Source organism: Bos javanicus, chromosome 3 (genome assembly GCF_032452875.1).
Source record: "Bos javanicus breed banteng chromosome 3, ARS-OSU_banteng_1.0, whole genome shotgun sequence".
NCBI classification, from domain to species: Eukaryota; Metazoa; Chordata; class Mammalia; order Artiodactyla; family Bovidae; genus Bos; species Bos javanicus.
The window spans coordinates 82,184,319-82,206,300 of record NC_083870.1 but is presented as its reverse complement, the minus strand read 5'-3'; the positions used below and the strand labels follow the sequence as shown (position 1 = coordinate 82,206,300).

Below are 21,982 nucleotides of genomic sequence, written 5' to 3'. Positions count from 1 at the left end.
CCAGACTCACAGGTTGATAGTGATTCTTTATTCAACCAAAATATTGTTGATTAACATGTAAGAATGTTTTCTTTAAAGGTGCTTCCTTTTTTGAGGGTAGTTCTGTACACATTGACTATTATTTTTAGAGGTAACTTTGCATGTTGTTTAACTTTAAAATCACAAGTATTCAACTTACAAAAAAGACCATCTAAGTTCCCCAAGTCTCTCCTTTGCTCTCAGTCCCATCCCTGGCTATCTCCATAGTATCTACATTAAAGGTCTCCATGATGAATTTTATCTACAGTAAACACTTCCTCAAAATTGGCTTTCTTTCCCATTATTATTTATACATGTTCTTGACTTTTCATCTTTAAGAAAGCTCTCATTCCCCATCTATCTCTATCATTGTTCTGTCCTCCCCTTCACACGGAAATGACTTGAAAGAATTGTCTATATTCACTTTCTTGACTCCCATTCTTTCCAGTTAATTCTACTAGTGATTGTTCCACCAAGGACATCAGTAACTTCCTTATTAAATCCAGTGGATATTTTTAAGTCTTCTTTCCAGTGTTAAGACATTGTTGATCTCTCTGACACCATGCTTTCCAGATTTTCTTCCAACCTCTGACCATTCCTTTTCAAGCTTCTTTCCGACCATACTTCTGTACCTTCTCCCAAATTCCACATCCTCTCTTAACTCACTGTAATTCCTTCCTGCTCCAAAATTCTACAGTTCCAATATTTTAAAACCAAATAAGTGTTAAATATCAAATGCTGCCATAAGTAATTCTTAAATTACTATATTTAATAATTTATTGATTTTTCCATTACATTTGTAGTGACCTATTTTTTTAAGCCAGTGACCTTTTTTAAGATCTATTTTTGGTGTAGGTTAAATATGAAGCAGAAACTTAATCCACCACACTGATCATATTTTGGATATAATCCAGGAAAGTGGGAATGTATTTCTGGTTTTGACCACCAGAGGGTGAGCATATTATTTCCTTATTCATTAGTATATGCATATGCCAGAGAGAGAGAGAGAGATACAGAGACAGAAGCTGACTGATATTTCTCAGCAATGGGTTAAATCCTTTATGACTTCTAAGATGGCTTTGGGGAAATCAATTGTATCATATATATATATACACACCCATTCTTTTTAGAGAACGGATAAAAGATTATTTCTGGTTTGTAAACTGGATACTAAATCTTCAGCTCTTTCACTTCTTCATGAAGTTACAGTATAAAGACATAAAGAGATAGCCCTGCTAGCTTTACATGGGATTATAAAGCTTATTTTTGCTACTCAGGCTAGTTTACTTTCTGGAAAAAATAAGAACTAAATAAGGATTTGAATAAAAAAGAGGCAAATAATGGAATTGATTTAGGGAAGGTAGATGAGATTCATGCAGAGACACAATTTAGGGGCCAGGAACTAGGAATGGTTGCTGAAAATCTAAAGGGTAAAGGGTTTTAATTGAAGTGTATACATATTAACTATGGTTAATTGTTATCTAAGGAAGAAGAAGAAGAATAGACATTCTCAATTCTTATGAATAATTCACAAGCTGCATATATTTGTGATATTTGACCCTGTTGATTTGTACTTTAAAAAAAGTTGCTCTTTTTTTTCATTAAAAAAATCTTATGACAAATTGTATAGGGATCACTAGAAAAAAGAAAGTCTGCTGAAAACTAGTTAGATCAACTCATGGGAGGGAAAAGATTTATTTAAGAGTAAAATTAATAATGTTGAAAGGTTTCCATGTTTCTGAGTTTGTTATATCTGTAGTGAAAACAATGTGTTTAACACCATACACTGAATTTTGTTATGTTCTATATGTTGCTTTTTTCCTATAGTTCAATACAACTAATGTTTTATCAGAAATTTATCATTAGTCTTTTTCAACCTGTGGCTTCATTTTTTTTTCTTGTTAAGTAAATTTTAACTAGTTAAGTGTCATTTCTAATATAATAATGAAAGCAATAAGAAAAACGTAACCAAATTTACTTAAAGATTTGGATAGCAAAGTTTTCTATTCTACAAAGGGAAAAAGGTGGGTAAGTGGCTATATGTAGCTCCAACTCTGATTAAATACATTCTCTATTTATACACAAAGAAAGCTTACAAAGCTTACAAAAGCTTACAAAGAAAGTATCAGAAGTACTCTCAACAAAAATTTATTTAATTTTTGATACAGGCCAAACTCTTCATCTTTGAGAGTTTATATAGAGAAGTATCCTAAATTCTTCCCACAGTGCAATTCTAGCTCCTTCAAGTAGTGCATCTTATATTTGTACATAAGGAAGTGTTTAGTAAAACTGGATGGCCAACTGTTTTCCTGTCCTGAAGCACTTAAAACTAGTAAGAATATACTTGAGGTCAAAATCTTACAGATCCTAATGACATGAACACACTTGTAAACTCTGGTTCATCCATAATTAGATTATTTCCATTTTTCTCCACCTAACTCTTATTAAGTCACAGTTTATTATCTGAAAAATATCATTCTAACACACATAGAGCTCAAATCTCCTCCCTCCCCACCTTTGTAAAAGCCTGTACAAGACCTACACCATCATTTGAAGTACTCAGGAACCAATGGGGAATTAAAATGATTTCAGCATTTAACAAACCCACCCTTATTACTGGATATCTGGAGGATCATCCTTGAACAGTCAACTCAGGGAGATCCACCCGTGTGCCAGGACCCAACTTAACCATAAAATCTACATCAAAGACAAACAGATTTCCTAAGCCAGTGTGTCCCAAAGGAATTGTGTAGTGATCTCATTAATACAAAGATTCTGACTCGGATGTGGAACAAAGCCTGTGAATATGTGTTTCTAGTAAGCTCTCGGTGATACAAGTACTTCTGGACTGTGGAACATTTTAAACAGCAAATATCCAGGACTAGACAATATTTAGAATTCTACAGCCACGTTCCTCCCAAATTTTCCCATGATTTGTTCCCAGCCTACTTACTCTCTTCTGCATGACCCACTTTTATATGACAGTTCACCCAAACTCCCTTTTTAATAACTATTGGTGCAGCCATGCAGTTTGCCACATTGTCTATCTCTCCAGTCACCTCAGGTCCACCCAAGTACCAGGACCCACCTCAGTGGAGATTACTTCTTGTAATCTTTGGCCTCTAGAATCCCTTCCTTCATTTTGACATCACCTCCAGAGTTTCTTATCTAGATAATAAGAGTGAGAGAAAGAATGAAGTACCAAAAGGGAGTTTAAGATAGGAAAGGTGTCTTTGGGGAATCTGAAATCCATCTGAGAGTTACCAGATAATTAAAATGTTATCAACGCAAGCTTACAAGTATAAGTCAAGTGATCAATCTGTGCTTAGGAGTTCAGAGAGAAGAGAAAGTAATCCCAGTAGACTAAGTAGGGGAGTTTTACAGGAAATAGGAGAGAGAAATTCTACTTTAAAATTTGTACAGGGACTAGATTGGTGAAATGGTATCAGATCAGATCAGTCGCTCAGTCGTGTCCGACTCTTTGTGACCCCATGAATCGCAGCACGCCAGGCCTCCCTGTCCATCACCAACTCCCGGAGTTCACTCAGACTCAGGTCCATTGAGTCAGTGGTGCCATCCAGCCATCTCATCCTCTGTCGTCCCCTTTTCCTCCTGCCCCCAATCCCTCCCAGCATCAGGGTCTTTTCCAATGAATCAACTCTTCGCATGAGGTGGCCAAAGTACTGGAGTTTCAGCTTTAGCATCATTCCTTCCAAAGAAATCCCAGGGCTGATCTCCTTTAGAATGGACTGGTTGGATCTCCTTGCATTCCAACGTTTAAGGAGAGGGAATAATGTAAGCAAAGGTGCAAGGGTAGAAAAGTTTAAGTAAAGGATGTGAGGAGATCAGTGAGTACACCCATCAGAGAAACACAAAGGGTTAATACGAAGTTCCCGGATGGCAAGTTAAAAATTTAGTTCTATTCATTGGGGATGGAAGGCATTGAGGTTACAGATGGGAGTGAAATGACTCAGATGACCCTACCTCCCACTGCGCCTACCACAGTCCTAGTTTATACCACCCAGCAGGAATAATTATAACAGTTATTGATATCCTCCTTTTCATCGTTCAAAGTTACCCAGTTTGAACAATAAATTATACAGTCACCCCAGACATAGTGAAATCAGTATTTCACTCAAATGGATTAGAACACTGGTATGCAGCGTGTGGTCCCAAAATGTGTGATTCACAAATGGAGAGAAAAAAAAATTACATAATACATTTCTAAAGGTATACATAGATGTTAAAAAGAAGACCAACATATTATAAATTGGTTAGAAGTATGGTTACATTCCCCAAAATTTAAAAATAGTATTTAAAATTTTCTTTTAGAAACAATTGGTAAACATTCAATATTTTATACATATTCTTAACTTTATTCTTTATTTTACAATTTAACTTAAATTCAAGGCCAGCTTAATTTCAATTATCTGTATGAGGTTAGTGTCAGCATACAATAGAAATACAGTAGTGCCAGTTACAGAATACCAGCATTGTAAACTTTTTGGTAATTACAGATATAAATATGCAGCATTACTAAAAAGTACATATCTCTGTGTCTTTTATAAACATCTGTTGCAAAAATTGTTTGGATTTAGCTTCTTAAAAAGAATTGTTTTCTTCCTAGCAAAGCAGTGACTGTTTTGGAAGTCAAGTAGACTGGTGACCGGTATACAAGGACTTATTAATACAATTAGCAAGTATCTAGCACACGTATTATTTACAATACAGAAGTAGTAGACATGATATCTGTCTTCAGGAGAAGAAAGAGCTGAGGAAATGAATTGCATGTTATCTTATTAAGAGTAATATTAAATCTTAAATTAGTATACACTGATCATTAAGCATAAACTAGTGATGAGGTCACTGTGGAGAAGGACTGTGAAGAAGGCTGAGCGCCAAAGAATTGATGCTTTTGAACTGTGGTGTTGGAGAAGACTCTTGAGAGTCCCTTGGACTGCAAGGAGATCCAACCAGTCCATTCTAAAGGAGGTCTGCCCTGGGATTTCTTTGGAAGGAATGATGCTAAAGCTGAAACTCCAGTACTTTGGCCACCTCATGCGGAGAGTTGACTCATTGGAAAAGACTTTGATGCTGGGAGGGATTGGGGGCAGGAGGAGAAGGGGACGACAGAGGATGAGATGGCTGGATGGCATCACTGACTCGATGGATGTGAGTCTGAGTGAACTCTGGGAGTTGGTGATGGACAGGGAGTCCTGGCGTGCTGCGATTCATGGGGTCGCAAAGAGTCGGACACGGCTGAGCGACTGAACTGAGTGATGAGGTAGGGTATGGGAACTGAAGAGGGAAGGGAAGACGTGCTCAATCTGAGGGGAGAAGGACAATAAGATTCTCTTGGAGGCTTGAAGGAATGAAAGAAGTGTGGTTTGAAGCCAAGGAGTGCTTTGATTTGTTTTCAGTCATGCAATATAATATTTTTAAAATTAAATAATGGGAAAAGGCACCTTTTCATAACTATTAAAGGAAATGAGTCATAGACTTTATTGTGAAGTGCTGTACTAAAATGAGATTATGTTTTGTAGAAACAGTTTGGACAAGTTAGAAAGATTAATGTGGCTGGAAGATTTAGGGAAATGAACTTCGACCTTGAAAGGATAAGAGGGATTCAGAAGTTGGGGGTGGGGGGAGGAAGGTGAAGGAAATTTCAGGCATTTTCTCATGCTTTTCACTTTTCCTAGAATTTCCTGTATTGTATCTCTGCTAGTAATATCATAGGCAGTAAGTCCATAGTCATATAGTTATTGATTGCCTAATATGTATAGAGCATTGCTTTATTTACTACATATACAGAAGTGAACAAGCTAGACTTTGTTCCTGCTCTCATTAGATAGTCTATCAGAGAAGATAGATTGTGAACAAAAATTACGCACTGGGCCTTTAACATACATTTTTAAAAATGTTTCATTCTTCATGAAGCCCTTAAAATCTTTCCTCAATCAAGAAGAAATTATTATACTTCTTACACTTCTATTTTAACACTAATACTTTTTTCTATAAAATTTTAATTCTGTATTAAAGTAATTATTGTACAATAAATTTGACCTTTTGTTGGGGGAAGAGTGAGGTTATACATGTCTATTAATTTAGCACATGTATAGCTTCATTTAACCACCACCACAGTCAGGATACAGGGTAGTTTCAGCACCAAAAACTTCCTTGTACTATCCCTTATTGTCACATCCTCCTTTCCTCCCAGCTCTTTTCTCCCAGTTCCTGGCAATCACTGATTATTTTCCATCACTATGGTTTTCTCTTTTTGAGACTGTCATATGGGATCGTGTATTAGGTAACCTTCTGAGACTGAATTTTTTTCATTCAGCATAATGCTTTTGAGAATTATCCAAGTTGGTGTATCAGTAGTTTGTTCCTTTTATTGGTGAGTAGTTTTTCATCATAAAGGCGTACCATAGTTTCCTCATTCATCTGCTAGGTTATTTCCAGTTTTCGGCAATATTAACAGAGCTGCTGTAAACATTCAGGTATAGGTTCTTCCGTGAATTAAGTTTTCATTTCTCTAGGTTAAATACCTGGAGGTTAGATTACTTTATCATATGTTTAAGTGTATGTTTGACTTTTTAAAGAAACTGGAAAAGTGTTTTCCAGATTGGCTCTACTAGTTTGCATTTCTACCAGGTCTGTATGAGAGTTCCAGTTGTTCTGCAACCTCATTACCACTTAGTTTGTCAGTATTTTTTATACCAGTCATTCTAATAGATGTGTGGTGTTATTTCACAGTAGTTTAAATTTGCATTTCCCTAATGGCCAATGATATTGAACAACTTTCCATATGCTTCTTTACTATCTGTGTAAATCCTCTTTAATGAAGTATCTCCTAAGTCTTTACCTATTTTAAATTGAGTTGTTTTCTTACCATTGAGTTTTGGAGATCCGTTATAAATTCTGGATACAGTTTTTGTTAGATATGTGATTTGCAAATATTTTCTCCTAGTCCATAGTTTGCCTTTTCATTCAAATTGTGTCATATGGAAAGCAAGTGTTTGACGAAGTTCAATTAATCCATTTTTCCTTTAATGAATCATGCATTTGGTGTCACTAAGCTGTTGCCTAGGCTTCCCTGGCGGCTCAGAGGTAAAGAATCCACCTGAAATGCAGGAGATGTGGGTTTGATCCCTGGGTTGGGAAGATGCCCTGGAAATAGCAACTCAATCTAGTATTCATGCCTGGGAAATCCCACTGACAGAGGAGTCTGGCGGGCTACAGTCCATGGGTCTCAAGGGAGTCAAACATGATATAGTGAGTAAACAACAACAACAAAAACAATTTCAGAATCATTGACTACAGATGACTTTAACTTTTATTCAAATAAATTTTAAGCACTTAAATAATTTACAGGTGTAAATAGAGTAAATTTTAAATGGTTTTCTATTACTGACACATGTAGAAACAAGTTATTTTAGCAAATTATAAGTAGGTCAAAATTTAACATAATGAACTAATTCTACGGCCATAAAGAATCTATGATTTAGGTTTAACAAAAGAACAAACATGATATTTGCTGTGTTGTTCAGTATTAATTTGCTTGGGGATGTGGAATCATCAATTGTTAATAGTTACCTGACAGCTACAAATAATTGAAAATTCTTGTAGAAGATTATCTACAACGTACCTATTTCATCAGATTTCTCATCGTTGAGGGACTGCCTTACAGGCCAGGAAGAACTCTTAGGTAGGAGAGAGATTTGAGTCACCATTCTAGGCCTAAACTGGAGACCAGCCCAATATTCCTCAATACATAGTGTTACACCATTACTTGACACCACCAGATAGGAAGTTGAGTGTACACAAAGGGTTGTGTTTTGTTTTTAAACAACAGTATGATACATATTTTTATTGTATGCCATATAGGTGCTAGTTTCTAAGGCCTTGTCTGCTGCTGCTGCTGCTAAGTCGCTTCAGTCGTGTCCAACTCTGTGCGACCCCATAGATGGCAGCCCACCAGGCTCCCCTATCCCTGGGATTCTCCAGGCAAGAACACTGGAGTGGGTTTCCATTTCCTTCTCCAATGCATGAAAGTGAAAAGTCAAAGTGAAGTCGCTCAGTTGTGTCCGACTCTTAGCGACCCCATGGACTGCAGCCTACCAGGCTCCTCCATCCATGGGATTTTCCAGGCAAGAGTACTGGAGTGGGATGCCATTGCCTTCTCCAAGGCCTTGTCTATGTGTTGTTAATGGATTACTTTTCAGTATTTTTTATTTTGATAATCAGTTTATGTATAAGTCATATACATGTTAAATGGCTAGTGCCACTAATCACCCACTTCACTACCCAGTGTTTCCACTATAAATGCTATACATGTCTTTTTCATTATAAATTCCATATGCATATTATTTGCAATTTGTTGAAGTCATCAAAGATTGCTATCCTATAGCAAACATATTTCTTTAAATCATTATAGTTGGAATGCAAACGATGATTTGCGAAGGGTGAAGGTAAAGCTGCCTTAATGAACACTGTATTTGGAAATGGAATTTGACCAAGTATTGTACACTTATTTAGCAACAATTTAACCAACTTCCTATTTATATGCACATGTATATGTAAACAGAGAAATCATTCAACTCTTTCACAGAATCGCCAACTGCTTGTTCCTTGACCTAGATCAAACCTAACAAAATTCAAGATAATTTGGTTTAGGAAGGTTTCTAAATGGCATGTTAATAACTTACTTAAGAAGCAAATCTTCAGGCTTCCCTGGTGGCTCATTGGTAAAGAACCCACCTGCCAGTGCAGGAGACATGGGTTTGATCCCTGATCTTAGTTGCTGCGGAGCAACTAAGCCCATGCACAACAACGACTGAGCCTGTGCTCCAGAGCCTGGGAGCCTCAACTATTGAGCCCATGTGCTGCAACTACTGAAGCACTCAACACAGCCAAAAATAAAATTATATTTTTTTAAAAAGGAGTAAACCTTCCTTGCCTTTGAATTAACCTAATAGGTCTGAATTCAGGTGTGTGGATGGCATACAGAAGAAACACGTCTGAATCTTCCTGCTGGATTGATGTTCCTAAAGTTCTCTTTCAAAGTTAAGAAAAGACTTTTTCACACTGCAGTTCTTGGCCTTTAAGTGTTGGAGTATCTCAGAGCTTGCTGTTGGACTCTCCCCCCCCGCCCCGCCGCCCCATATTCTCTCCCTAGGTGACCTCATTCATCTCATGTTTTCAAATGTTATCTATATGCTAATGGGATATAAATTCATATCCCTTGACCAGGTCTCATTTCTAAACTCTAGACCTCTATGTCTAAAACCTTACTCTATTACTCCTCTTGGAGGCATGACAGGCACCTCAGACCCTGCATATCTAAAACAGAATTCATGACTATGCCATACTACCCTCCAACCCCACATTTTTTATAGTGGTTCCAGTCCCAGATTGCCAGGAGACACTACTCCTTTTCGCTAGGTGTATACCCTATTCATATAGTTTATTAGGAAGTTCTGTTGACTCTACTTTCTGAAAATCTCTTGAGTCTATTCACTCCTATACATCTCCATTGACTTCCATCTAGTATAATCCACCCACTACGGTTTTCAACTTGCCAATCTGGTTTCACTTTATCCACATTCTTTTACTCATCCACACAACAGACAGAGGGATCTCTTAAAAATGCTATTATGATCATAGTATTTCTCTGCCTAAAACACTTTTGACATGCTACAACAGGGATGACACTTGAAGGCATTTTGCTATGTCAAATAAGCCAGACACAAAAGAAGAAGTATGGTATGATCCCCCTTATATGAGAATGGAATAACCAAATTCATAGAGACAAAGTAGAATGATGGTTCCCAAGGGTTGAGAGGGAGGAATGAGATATTATTTAATGGGTACAATGTTTTAGTTTGGGATGATGAAAAGGTTCTGGAGATAGTGGTAATGGTTGTGCAATTAAAGTACTCAGTGCTACTGAATGTGCTTAAAAATGGTTAAAGTAATGATTTTTATATTATGTATATTAAGGGAGGGGATATTTGTATACTTGTGGCTGATTCACATTGTTATATGGCAGAAACCAACATAACATTGTAAAGCAATTACCCTCCAATTAAAAAAAAAAAAACTTTTGATTGCTTGTTGCTACTATGATAAAGATTCCAATGTTTGACACCATCTAGAAGGCCAGACATGATCAGGCCCTCTGTCCCTCAGTTTCTATGTTACAGTTACACTGATTGCACTTTACACACTTACAGTGTGTGAACAGTTACACTGATTGCACTTTACACACTTACTGTGTTAACACAGTTACAGTTTAAATCTCTGATGACAGAATTTCCTTCTTACTTCAAACCTGCCCCCTTAACATTCCCTCTCATGGAATGAAATGTTCTTTCTTCCTTTTTCACCTGACCAACTACTGCTCATCCTTCCAGTCCTCAGCTTATACATCACCTCCTCCAGGATACTTTCCCTGACTCCCTCCAATGATAGATCCTCCTGTTTACATTTTAAATCACCTCTAGGTATTTGTAGCATTTATCCTAATTCTGATTTGTTATTTAGTATTTGTCTCCTCTAACATATTGCGAGCTCTCTGGGACCAGGGACTATTCTGACTTGTTCACCTTTTTTTTTTTTCCCCAAGATTTATTTATTTATTTTTGGTTGCACTGGGTCTTTTGTGCTGTGTGGGGGCTTTCTGTAGTTGTGATGAGCAGCAGCTACTTGTGCAAGCTTCTCATTGTGATGGCTTCTTGTTGCAAAGCACAGGCTCTAGGGTGCACAGGTTTTAGTAATTGCAATGCTTAACACCTCTTAGAGAGCTGGTGCTTAGTACCAGTTCAAAAATACATCTGTGGAGTGAGTGAATCAATGAATGGATGCCATCTAAAGGATAACTTATTAATGAAATAACATGAGAATTACCACTTAAAAGAGGTAATAAAAAGAAAAAATGTATTTTTATTACTATAAAAACAATATAAGTTCTGTATACAAAGCATGGAAGATCCAGATAAAGCACAGAGGAAAATAGAAGAATTATTCTATCCCACAACTCAGAAGTAATTATTGTTATATATGTTGATCTATTTTCTTCTAGTCCTTTGCATGTGTTTCTAAAAGAAAGAAATTAAATAGCTCAAGTAGGATAATATTATATATACAATTTTTAATGGATAAATTGTAGTTTATTTAATCAGTTTATTTTCTAATTAATTTTTATTGGAGTATAGTTGCTTTACAATGTTGTGTTAGTTTCTGCTGTACAGCAGAGTAAATCAATTATCTTTCTCTCTTTAGTCACTAAGTCGTGTCCGACTCTTGCGACCCCATGGACTGTAGCCTGCCAGGCTCCTCTGTCCATGGGATTCTCCAGGCAAGAATACTGGGGTGGGTTGTCATTTCCTTCTCCAGGGGATCTTCCACCCCAGGAATTGAACAGGCTGTCCTGCATTGCAGGCGAATTCTTTACCAACTGAGCTATGAGGGAACATATATCCACTCTTTTTTAGATTTCCTTCCCATTTAGGTAACCATAGAACATTGAATAGAGTTCCCTGTCCCATACAGTAGGTTCTCATTAGCTATCTATTTCATACATAATAGTGCATATATGTCAATCCCAATCTCTCAACTCATCCCACCCCCCCTCTCCCACTTGGTAATTATGTTTGTTCTGTACATCTGTGACTCTGTTTCTGATTTGCAAGCAAATAAGTTCATCTGTATCATTTTTCTAGATTCCACACATAAGCAATATTATGTGATATTTGCTTTTCTCTTTCTTACTTCGCTCTGTATGACACTCTCTAGGCCCATCCATATCTCTGCAAATGGCACTATTTCATGCCTTTTACTGGCTGAGTGATATTCCATTGTGTATATGTATCAGATTTCTTTGAGCAGACACAAATCTCAGTCCAAATTTAGGTGTTCAGGAAATAATATTTTTTTCTAGAATTCATCTTGATTTCTATTTCATTTGCCTGAGATAATCTATCTTGGACTGTCACTAGGTACAGTTAGCTTATATGGTGCCAAACATAGGGGAAGAAGAGTACCTGGCATCTGATACCCAGTGTCTCTGGAGGCACATGATCATCCTGTCTAACTCTTGGCCTCTGGTCCACACTGCCGAGAATTCTCATTTCTGTTTGTATGGGCAGATCAGGTCCAGTGGCTTCCTTTCCTTCTTCAGTTGTCACCCAGGAGGGAATGAGAATCATTCCGCTGCTTTTGTCAATACTACAACTTGGAAATCTCTGTAGGTCAATTTCTGAGTGCAGAACATGTGAATATGATGGGATATAATTTCCACGATTGTTGTTACATGGCAAAAGGGAGATTATCCAGGTATATCTGATCTAATTATACAAGCCCTTTACAAAGCAGGCATTTTCTCTAGCTTTTGGTGGAAGGAGGAGGCAGAGAATGCAGCCATGAGAAGGACTCACTCACTGTAGGCAGCCTCTAGGAATAGAGAGAGGAGCCTGGCTCATAGCCAGCAAAGAAACAAGGGCCTCTGAGTTATAACTGCAAGAAAATGGATCCTGCCAACAACATGAATGAACTTGGAAGCAGATTCTTCCCAGAAGCTCCAGAAAAGAGCCCAGCCTCACCAATATCCTGATTTCAGCCTTGTTTTATACGGCCTGTGAACATTCAGTCCAGCAAAACCCACCCAGACATGTGACCTATAGAACTGTGATAATAAGTGGGCATTGTTTTAAGTCACTGCCTCTGTGGTGATGTGTTACACAGTAAGAAAAGTAACATAAGGGGATTACATCAAGGTAAGGTTACCAGGAGGCACAGAGATTGGAGACTGTGCCACAGGAGCACAGTCAGGGACAGCAGAGTCTTGCCCAGGTCAGCAGAACCAGCCAGTTAACTCATAAAACCACAGGCAATAATAATAATAAATGGTGACCATCTACATTCAAGAGTGATTTGTTATGTAGCTAAAGCCAATTATTAAATTATTACATCTTGTGAGGTGAGAGAAATATGGGACAATTCCTTGTAAATGAAAATTCCCATCCTAGTTCCAAAGATAGGGAAGAATAGAGAAAGAGCATGTGATGTGAAGTTGAGTTCACTGTTTTATAATGAGTGACCACTTATTGAGCAGGAATTAGTACTGTGCAAACAGCTCTATATTCAGTATGTCAGTTAATCCATACAACTCTGAGAGGTAGGTATTTCTAAGACTCAGTGATTCTATGTTATATTTCATTTTGTGGAATCAAGTAAACTTGATTACAGCCAACCATTCTATTCTCAATGCACTAGCCTATAAAATGGGGTTGATTATACTACTTAATTCACAAGATGATACTACACTGAATGATGTACTGATGCTGAAGTTGAAGCTCCAATATTCTGGCCACCTGATGTGAAAAGCCAGCTCACTGGAAAACACGCTAATGCTAGAAAAGGTTGAGGAAGAGGATAAGGGGGAGACAGAGGATGAAATGGTTGGATGACATCACCAACTCAATGGACATGAGTGTGAGCAAACTCCAGGAGACTGTGAAGGGCAGGGAAGCCTGGTGTGCTGCAGTTACGGGGTTGCAGAGAGTCGGACATGATTTAGCTACTGAACAACAACTCTGTAAACTTTGTGAACTTCTGTGTAAATATTAGAAATCAATATCAGTTGTCCAGAATTTAGTTTTCACATGTTATTTACCTCTGAAATTTATCTGTAGTGGCTGCATTAAAACCCATATCTATATCCACATGACACCTATATCAACCTGTATATGAACACTTGATTGCTGAGAGTCAGCAACTATTTGCATCATTCAGCCTCCCTCCTGGATCAAGCTATACCAATTAACCATTAAATGGCCATGAGTATAATCAATTTCACAGGTTAACAATAAGCTTTGGTTTTGGAATTGTGGAAAGGAAGTTAATATTTTTTGACCTCTATGTTTGGGTCTCTGTGTTTCAGGCACCAGGCCACCTGATTTACTTACACCAGTTGATCATGACTGAATCTGGTCCAATTATGATTTGGACCAGAACATGGGTAGTTTCTAAAGTGTCTTAGGTGAGTCTACTGTGTATCCATGATTGAGAACTACTGACATACAAAACCCCATTAATTCTTGTAGAAATTCTAAGATAGGGTTTGTCTCTATTTTACAGTAAAGAAGCAGATGCCCACAGATATTCAGCTTTCCCCAGTTAACACATCTTGTAAATGACACATTTCTCAAGCAGAGGAGACAGTCACTCTCACTAAATCAAGGGAGATGCTGAGCCTAAAAGAAAGACTGATGATTCCTACTTAACAATCAAGATTTTTACTGACTCTGTATCCTCCAACCCTTTATGGCCACCTCAGTTCTTGATCTCTTCACCAATTTTCTACTATGTGAATAACTGATGTATTTTGGTGGTAATAATGTATGTGTTTGTACATACATTTCTCAAGCCTTCTTGTACATTTCCTAGTTCTCCCTGGTGACATGCAGGCAAATCACTGTAAGAGCTCTGGTTTGGGAGCCACACCCACCTGTGTTGGCCTCCTGCATGTACTTATCTCTGTGGTCTTGACTAGTCATTTTACTTTTTAAATCTCAGCTTTGTGAGTATAAAATTGTGAAAATAATAAAACCTCTACTTTAGAAACATTATATTCGATAAATATTACCTATTATTGTAGCCACCCTAACCAGAGGAAGTAGTGTGTGGCCCACCAGTAAACAGGTGGAAAGCAGTAGGTCAAATTAGACCTTTGGAGTTGCTTCCTTTTTCTAACATGCAGGGGTGTTCAGTCACTTAGTCACGCCTGACTCTTTGTGACCTCATGGACTGTAGCCCGCCAGGTTCCTCTATCCATGGGATTCTCCAGGCAAGAATACTGGAGCAGGTTGCAATTTTCTCCTCCAGAGAATCTTCCCCACCTAGGGATCAAACCCTACTCTCCTGCGTCTCCTGCATTGGCAAGGGGGATATTACAAATACCCTAATGTTTAGAGAGAGAATAGAAAGATTAAAAAATCAAAATCTAGTGAAGGCTGGCACTTCCCTTGCTCAGAATGTGCTTCCAGAAAGTTATTTATGCATGAAACTCCAGCTTAACCACAGGAAATGTTGTAGAGAGCTTCCTCCACTCACAATGGGGCTACCTCCTGATAAACCCACTGGAAGTTGAAAATATGATCATGAGGGGGAAATGCATTTAGTACACCTAATCCATCAAACACGGTAGCTTAGCCTAGCTTATCTTAAACGTGCTCAAAATACTTTAGCCTGAAGGTGGACAAATTCGTCTAACAGAAAGCCTGTTCATTACATGAATGTCTCATGTTATTTAATACTGTACTGAAAGTGAAAAACAGAATGGTTGTATGGGTACAGAAGGGTTCTACATGTATTGCTTGTTCATCCTCTTGATCAGGTAGGTGGCTGACTGGGAGCTGGAGCTGGGTTCGCTCAGCTGGATTCACACAGCTCAACATCACCAGAGCACAGAGAGTACCTACTGCATATTGCTGGCCCGGTAAAAGATCAAAATTAGAGGTCCGGCATATCTGATCTGATCTGATTAGAAGCAATAAGTATTCTACTTATTGCTTTCACACCATCAAAAAGTGGAAAAATCCTAAGAGGAACCTTCCCAAGTCTTAGTTCGCCTGTCCCTGCTCTGTATTTTTCCCACTTTGCCTTAAGTCCTTGCCCTGTGACCCAGTCCCTACCCAACCTCTGCTCTTCCACTTAGGGGAGGAGTTGTGGATTTCATTTTACTGTGGATTGGTCGACGAGAGAGGGTAAAACAGAGAGGCTCCACCCATCTCACAGGAGGCTGGGGGTGGGCGCTCCCCATTCCCCTCCCTCTAGGACCTGCAAGGAGGTGGGCTGGCAGCGGAGGGCCCGTCCCCTGTCCCTTTAAGGAGGAGGGACGCGCACAACCGGCGTGGCCCCGACCCCGTCCGCGCCCTCATCCCAGAGCAGCTGCAGCCACAGCTCCGGCCGCCCCTCGCTTGGCAGAGTCCGCTGGGCCCCAGGAAGCAAGTCGCCACCATGGTGAAGATCGTGACCGTTAAGACCAAGGCGTACCAAGACCAGAAGCCGGGCACGAGCGGGCTGCGGAAGCGGGTGAAGGTGTTTCAGAGCAGCTCCAACTATGCCGAGAATTTCATCCAGAGTATCATCTCCACCGTGGAGCCGGCGCAGCGGCAGGAGGCCACCCTGGTGGTGGGCGGGGACGGCAGGTTCTACATGAAGGAGGCCATCCAGCTCATCGTCCGCATCGCCGCCGCCAACGGGGTAAGGGACGTGCCCGCTCCTCGGTCGCCCCAGTTGCCCGTCCGCCTCCTGCCGCGCGCGCTCCCACGGGGCCACTTCCGCGCGCGCGGCCGCCGAGTCTCCACCCCCAGCTCCTCGGCGCTCTCTCTTCCTAGCCTGCGGCCGGGCGTGGGTCGCCCCGGGCGGGAGAGTGGCCAAGGGGAGCAGCAGAACTGCTCTTCTGACCGCTCCTCCCATCCCTCGCCCACCCCTACCCCGCCCTGGCTGGGCGGGGAGGTGCGAGGCTGCGGGCAGGGCTTGACCTTGGGAGGCCCGGCCCTCTGCCTCCTGCCCCACCCTTCTCTTTCCTCCTCTCCGCTCTTCCCCTACCCCTGCTGTCGTCCGGGCCTCTGACATTTACATTAACCTTTTTTGCCTGTGAAGATACAGTTACCGAGCCGAGCGCAGTCACCTTAACCCTGAAAGGTTAGAGGCCGCCGCCTTGCTCAGAACCCTCCTTGCATCCCGCTGGGTTGCCTGCTATTCCCGTCTGGGACTGGCGCTGCCCGCTGGCTGCGAGCCCCAGGCTTTGGGCACCCTCCCCTCTGGTGGTACGGCGCTCCAGGGCTCGTTCCCCATCCCCTAGTTTTCTGGGACAGAGCTTCTGCCCTCTGCCCTAGCGCCGCCTGGTTGCTGGGGCTCAGGCTTTTGAAAAGGCTAGTCTTTGCCCGGTGTTGCTTCTGGATCTGTTCCACCGAGGTTGCTGGAGCTGAATTTTCCTTAGAACAGAACCTACCTACTCAAGCTTGCTCATATGTAAGCAGTCGTGGCAGGCCGGGAAGTTAACGCAACACCTTGGTTCCGCCCTCAAGCCAAGGAACGTTAACCGACTAAGAACGGGCAGGTCCACTAACGTGAGATTTTGAACTAGATTCGAAATCATGAATTATAAAGTGTATGGAAAATAAGTATATTCCAGCATTTAACTTAAAGCCATAGTTTATTGCCAATACATTTATTATCATTAAACATCTATTATGTGCTTACTTCTCTTATCAGTACTTGTGCTATAAGTACTTGGGATATATATATTCCTGACCTCAGGAAATAGTCTAGAAGTGGAAGTGGACAGGAATAAGCAGACAAACTAGGCTTCCCTGGTGGCTCAGAGGTAAAGAATCTGCTGGCAATGCAGGAGTCCAGGGTTTGATCCCTGAGTTGGGAAGATCCCCTGGAGAAGGACGTGGGAACCCCACTCCAGTATTCTTGCCTGGGAAATCCCATGGACAGAGCAGCCTGGCGGGCTACAGTCCATGGGGTCATAGGAATTGGACACAACCGAGAGACTAAACCACCACCACAGTGTGTTTGGTGTTGTGAGGGAGTTATGTGCCAGGTACTGAAGGCGCAAGAGCATGGCAGGCTGTACTTGAGAGTGGAAGGTACAGTGAGAAAGTCTTCACAGAGGCGTGGTAGTAGATTTGAGGCTTAAAGGATGAGTTGAAGTTTCTAAGGTGCATTTGTCAGGGGAGCAATTCTAGGCAGAATAAATACCATAGGAGTTGGGACAGTTCCCTTGGGCAAATTATTCAGTTTCTGATCCTTTGCCCCTCCTTGTTTGTGAAAACTGGAAATGACAATACATATCCAGAGAGGCTCTTGTGACGATTAAATGAAGCAACATATTTAAAAGTACCTGGTAGCCCTCTCTCACCTGGAAACTGAATGACACCTGTAGGGAAACCTCAAGATGAGTTTGAGGGCAGGACTTCCTGTGATGAATGTTCTGCTAATATGGGGACATTGAGTTAATCATACCCAACCTGGTGCAGATATTAACCTCTACCCACCCACCCCACCCCTGCCGTAGGTCTCAGTTTTGTCTCCTACCTTCCTCTACACTTAATGACCCCAACCAAACTAGAGGGATGCCTTCTTAGATCCCAATAGGGTACAAGTGACAGCAGTTTAGCTCAAGCGAGAAAAGAGAGAATTTGGGGTGCCTTCCAAATGCTCATTTCCTGCCTAAAACTTCAGCCAGATAGACAGTGTCCTCAACCATTCCCAGTGGGAATCTAGCATTTGGAAGACAGTTCTGGAGTATCCGTGTTTCCTACTATAATATCTCTTGCATCCCAGGAACAGAGGGGACAGTTCCTTGTCTCTTTTCCTGACTGTGTGGCATGGGCCAGGGACATCTGAAAAGTTTGCTGCAGTGAAAAAATAAAGCAATACATGCAGAAGTATCCTGTAAAGTATAAAACATGAGGTGTGTTTTAGTGTGTTTGTTTCCTGTAGAGTGTGAAACAACAGAGTCGGAGGATGGGGTTGTCTCCAACCTACGTCCTCAACACACTTTACTCTCTCACGTCTGGTTCCGCCTGGAACATCCTTCTCTCCTCTTCAACCTTAGATCTGGGTTTAGTTGACACTTCCCTGCTCCTAATCCCTGAATCAGGTGCACCTCTTTTCTGCTCTCATAGCCTGTTTTGCTCACCCCCATAATAGCACTGACTGCGTCTTATAGCGGTTGTTGATTCGTTCATCTGTAACCCACTTGGCTTCCAACACAAACCTTTTTGACTGTAAGCCCCAAGAGATGAAGACGGGGCTTGTCTTGGTTTCTGCTTTATCCCAGGAGACCCTTCAGATTAACCACAAGTTCATCTTGAGCTCCTCACCAGTGTTTGTGATCCTCACACTGGTTGGTTTGACCCCTAAATGTCTCCTTACCATGCTGATTAAGCCCCTTGGACTCACACAATGTAGTGACTATTTCAACTTACTTTTTAGCAACTCAGATGTTTGTAGGCATATTAGAGTTCAGAATAAGAGACTAATATTTATTCAGAGTTAAAATCCTTACCTGCAAATCATACCTGGGAGTACTTCATGGGTAGAATCAATCACACTCAACATCAGGCAAAAACAAATTCATGTATCAGTTACCAAAATAAGGTGTGTAGTAGAATCTATAGGAAAAATGGATCTCATCTTCCCTGCATGCCATTTTCTCAGATTATCTAAGTTTGGAAAAAGCCAAATTTAATTCTGGGGAAATTCTTGTAATATATGGATAAGTCTATCAGCCCTGGGGTGGTGGAAATTAGTATTTCCCAAAATTCTTCTCAGGTCTTCTTGCAAACTCACATGACTCATTTGTGTTTTAAAAGCTCTGAAAATTCTACTTAACATTGCCCAATCCAGTTTTCCCAAACATTTAACCAGGATATTATAACCACCCGTGAAACTACTTGCTTTGCGATATATTTATTTATGGAAAAGATCAACTGGATGAAATATCAGAAGACCAGAGACCAGGTTCCAACTCTACCATTTCTAACAGGTTGGCCAAGTCAACCAAATCTTTCTGTACCACCATCTACCTATTGAATTTCTTCTTTTCAGAAACACTTTGGGTCAGTCATAAAGAGAAAAGAAGAAAGAAATTGTTCCCAATATGAAAACATACTGTTCAAAGTGTTTCAGACTCATGGCTAAATCTTCATTGGCCGGATTTGATTGGCAGTCCTCACTGTGTTTACTCAGGGCTTCTTTCACCTTTTCTACCTTGTGTCTCAGGGATTCATGTGAGTGGTGATTGGGAGAAGCACTGGGAAGGGGGATTTCCAACAGTTGAAGTTATAAAACCAACAAATCCCCAAGGCAAAGGCACCCCCTTTCCACCCTTTCCAAACAAGCCCCTAGGGTTAGCTTTCAGTGGTCTATTCCCTTTGAGGACACCAGGTAAGAAAAGTCTTCTCAAAGTTCTCCCAACTAAAAATAAAAATAAGCCCTCAATTACTTGGCACACTCAGTAGCCATTTTTAAAAGGTGATTTCCAACTTTGAGCACAGCTCCAAAGGCCACAGAATGACTAGGTATGTCTGCATCAGGTTCAGGGAAATTTAAGGGAGAATGAATAGACCATTGAAACTTACCTGCTTAACTTTCTTAGAGGTGTAGCCCACTCAGATCATTCTTCTAAAAGCTCTTCTAAAGTCTGAAGGGGTCCAAAATATGTCACTGTGGCATAAAAGCTATTTTGAACTGCAGGCATTTGCGAATAGACATTTTTCTGAACTCCTTTGTCTGCATAAAAGCAGAGTCTTCTCAACTGTCATAAATCCCCTCCCTGGGAGAGGGTTTCTGGAAACCAGGGAAAATTGACTCAGCACCACACCTAAACAGACATTATCACAAAGTTATAATATTGCTTCCCCATTGTTTTAAAGCCCCAGTTATCTTTTTGAAAAGTCATTTGTTTTCCCAACACTGATAACCACAGTGAAAGTGCTCATCTAGATAGAATTTTGAAGCCGAAAATGTTAGCTTTTCTCTTTTGGCCTCTATGCTTTGTCCCTCCCCTGATTTCTCCATCACTGATGGTCACTTTAAGACAGGAAAAGCTAGTTGGATAAGAAGTCAATGTCCTTAATGGGTTATCTGCTGGTAGGCTAGCTCCCACCATCTGGCAGAGAATCCTAGGAAAGACTTGAGGCCACAGCCTTTTCTGCTTCATCTCCTGTTTCATGGATAGCTGTTTTAGCTTGGGTATACAAATAGTCTTCATCTCAGCTCTGCAGTGCACAAATCACTAGGCTTGGGCAACATGGTGTACAAGCCACAGCCAAAGAAAACTTCCCTTGGCAGAATCATAATCTCCATTTCTGCTTGCAGACTGGCTAGTCTTTGTCTGAGCTTCTCTCTGTATTGTGGCAAGAAGCAGCCAACAAACATTCCTCTTCTGAACTCTCCTAACCATCTGCCTAGAGCTACACCTTTGGTTGGCCCATGGTCTGTCTTCCAAGATAGCAGTGGTAAAACTTTTGCCATGGCCATAAAAATTATGCTAATGCTGCATATTTAGATTCTGTTTTGGTACAGAACACCAAATTTTATGTTAGTTAAAACGTAGGTTTTGCCTGCTATAGTAGAGTTCTAAAATAAGTTACTTAAATAAAATAAAAGTTTGTAGTAATAGAACCCTTTGTAACAGACTGGGTGTGGGGAGTCTGGGCTGGTGTGGTGGCCCCGTTGTGTCAGAAGGTGCATCTTTCTTCTCTCTTGTTGATCGGCCTCCCCTAGTGAGTTGCCCTTATCTGCATGGTCCAACATGATTGCCCACCACCCTATGGTCATTTTAACTAACAGGAAGGGGAGAAAAGGGAAGGAAGGCACACCTTTCTCAGATACTGCATGTAATCAATTTCATTCTTGTTCCATTGGCTGAAACTTAAGCTAAGGCCTCCTCTAGCTGCAAGGGATGCTGGGAAATACAGGCATACCTCATTCTGTTGCACTTTGCTTTATTGTGCTTCTCAGATACTAAATTTTTTGCAAATTGAAGATTTGTGGCAATCCTGTGATGACTTTTTCCTATAACATTTGCTCATTTCATGTCTCTGTATCAAATTTTGGTAATTCTTACAATATTTCAGAATTTTTTTAATCATTATTGTATTTGTTACATGATCAATGATTTTCGAAGTTACTTTGCAAAAAGATGATAACTTGCTGAAGGCTCAGATGATGATTAGCATTTTTTTAACCAATAAAGCACTTTGAAATTAAAGTATATACGTTTTTTTAGACATAATGCTAATGAACACTGAATAGACCACGAAATAATATAAACATCATTTTTATACACTGAGAAACCAAAAAATTTATGTGACTTGCTTTACTGCAGTACTCACTTTTTTGCAGTGGTTTGGAACTGAACCTGCACTCTCTCAGA

The 21,982-nt window shown here is 40.4% G+C and overlaps 1 protein-coding gene across 1 annotated transcript in view; it reads left to right on the top strand.

Annotated features, from left to right (window-relative positions):
• The first annotated feature begins 15,790 nt into the window (after window positions 1-15,790).
• The window catches only part of PGM1 (phosphoglucomutase 1), a 67,577-nt gene continuing 61,385 nt past the window's right edge, over window positions 15,791-21,982 (top strand). The window contains exon 1 of the mRNA XM_061411728.1: window positions 15,791-16,284. Within this exon, the coding sequence (XP_061267712.1) occupies window positions 16,039-16,284 (246 nt within the window). The 5' untranslated portion in view covers window positions 15,791-16,038. The remainder of the gene's footprint in view (window positions 16,285-21,982) is intronic.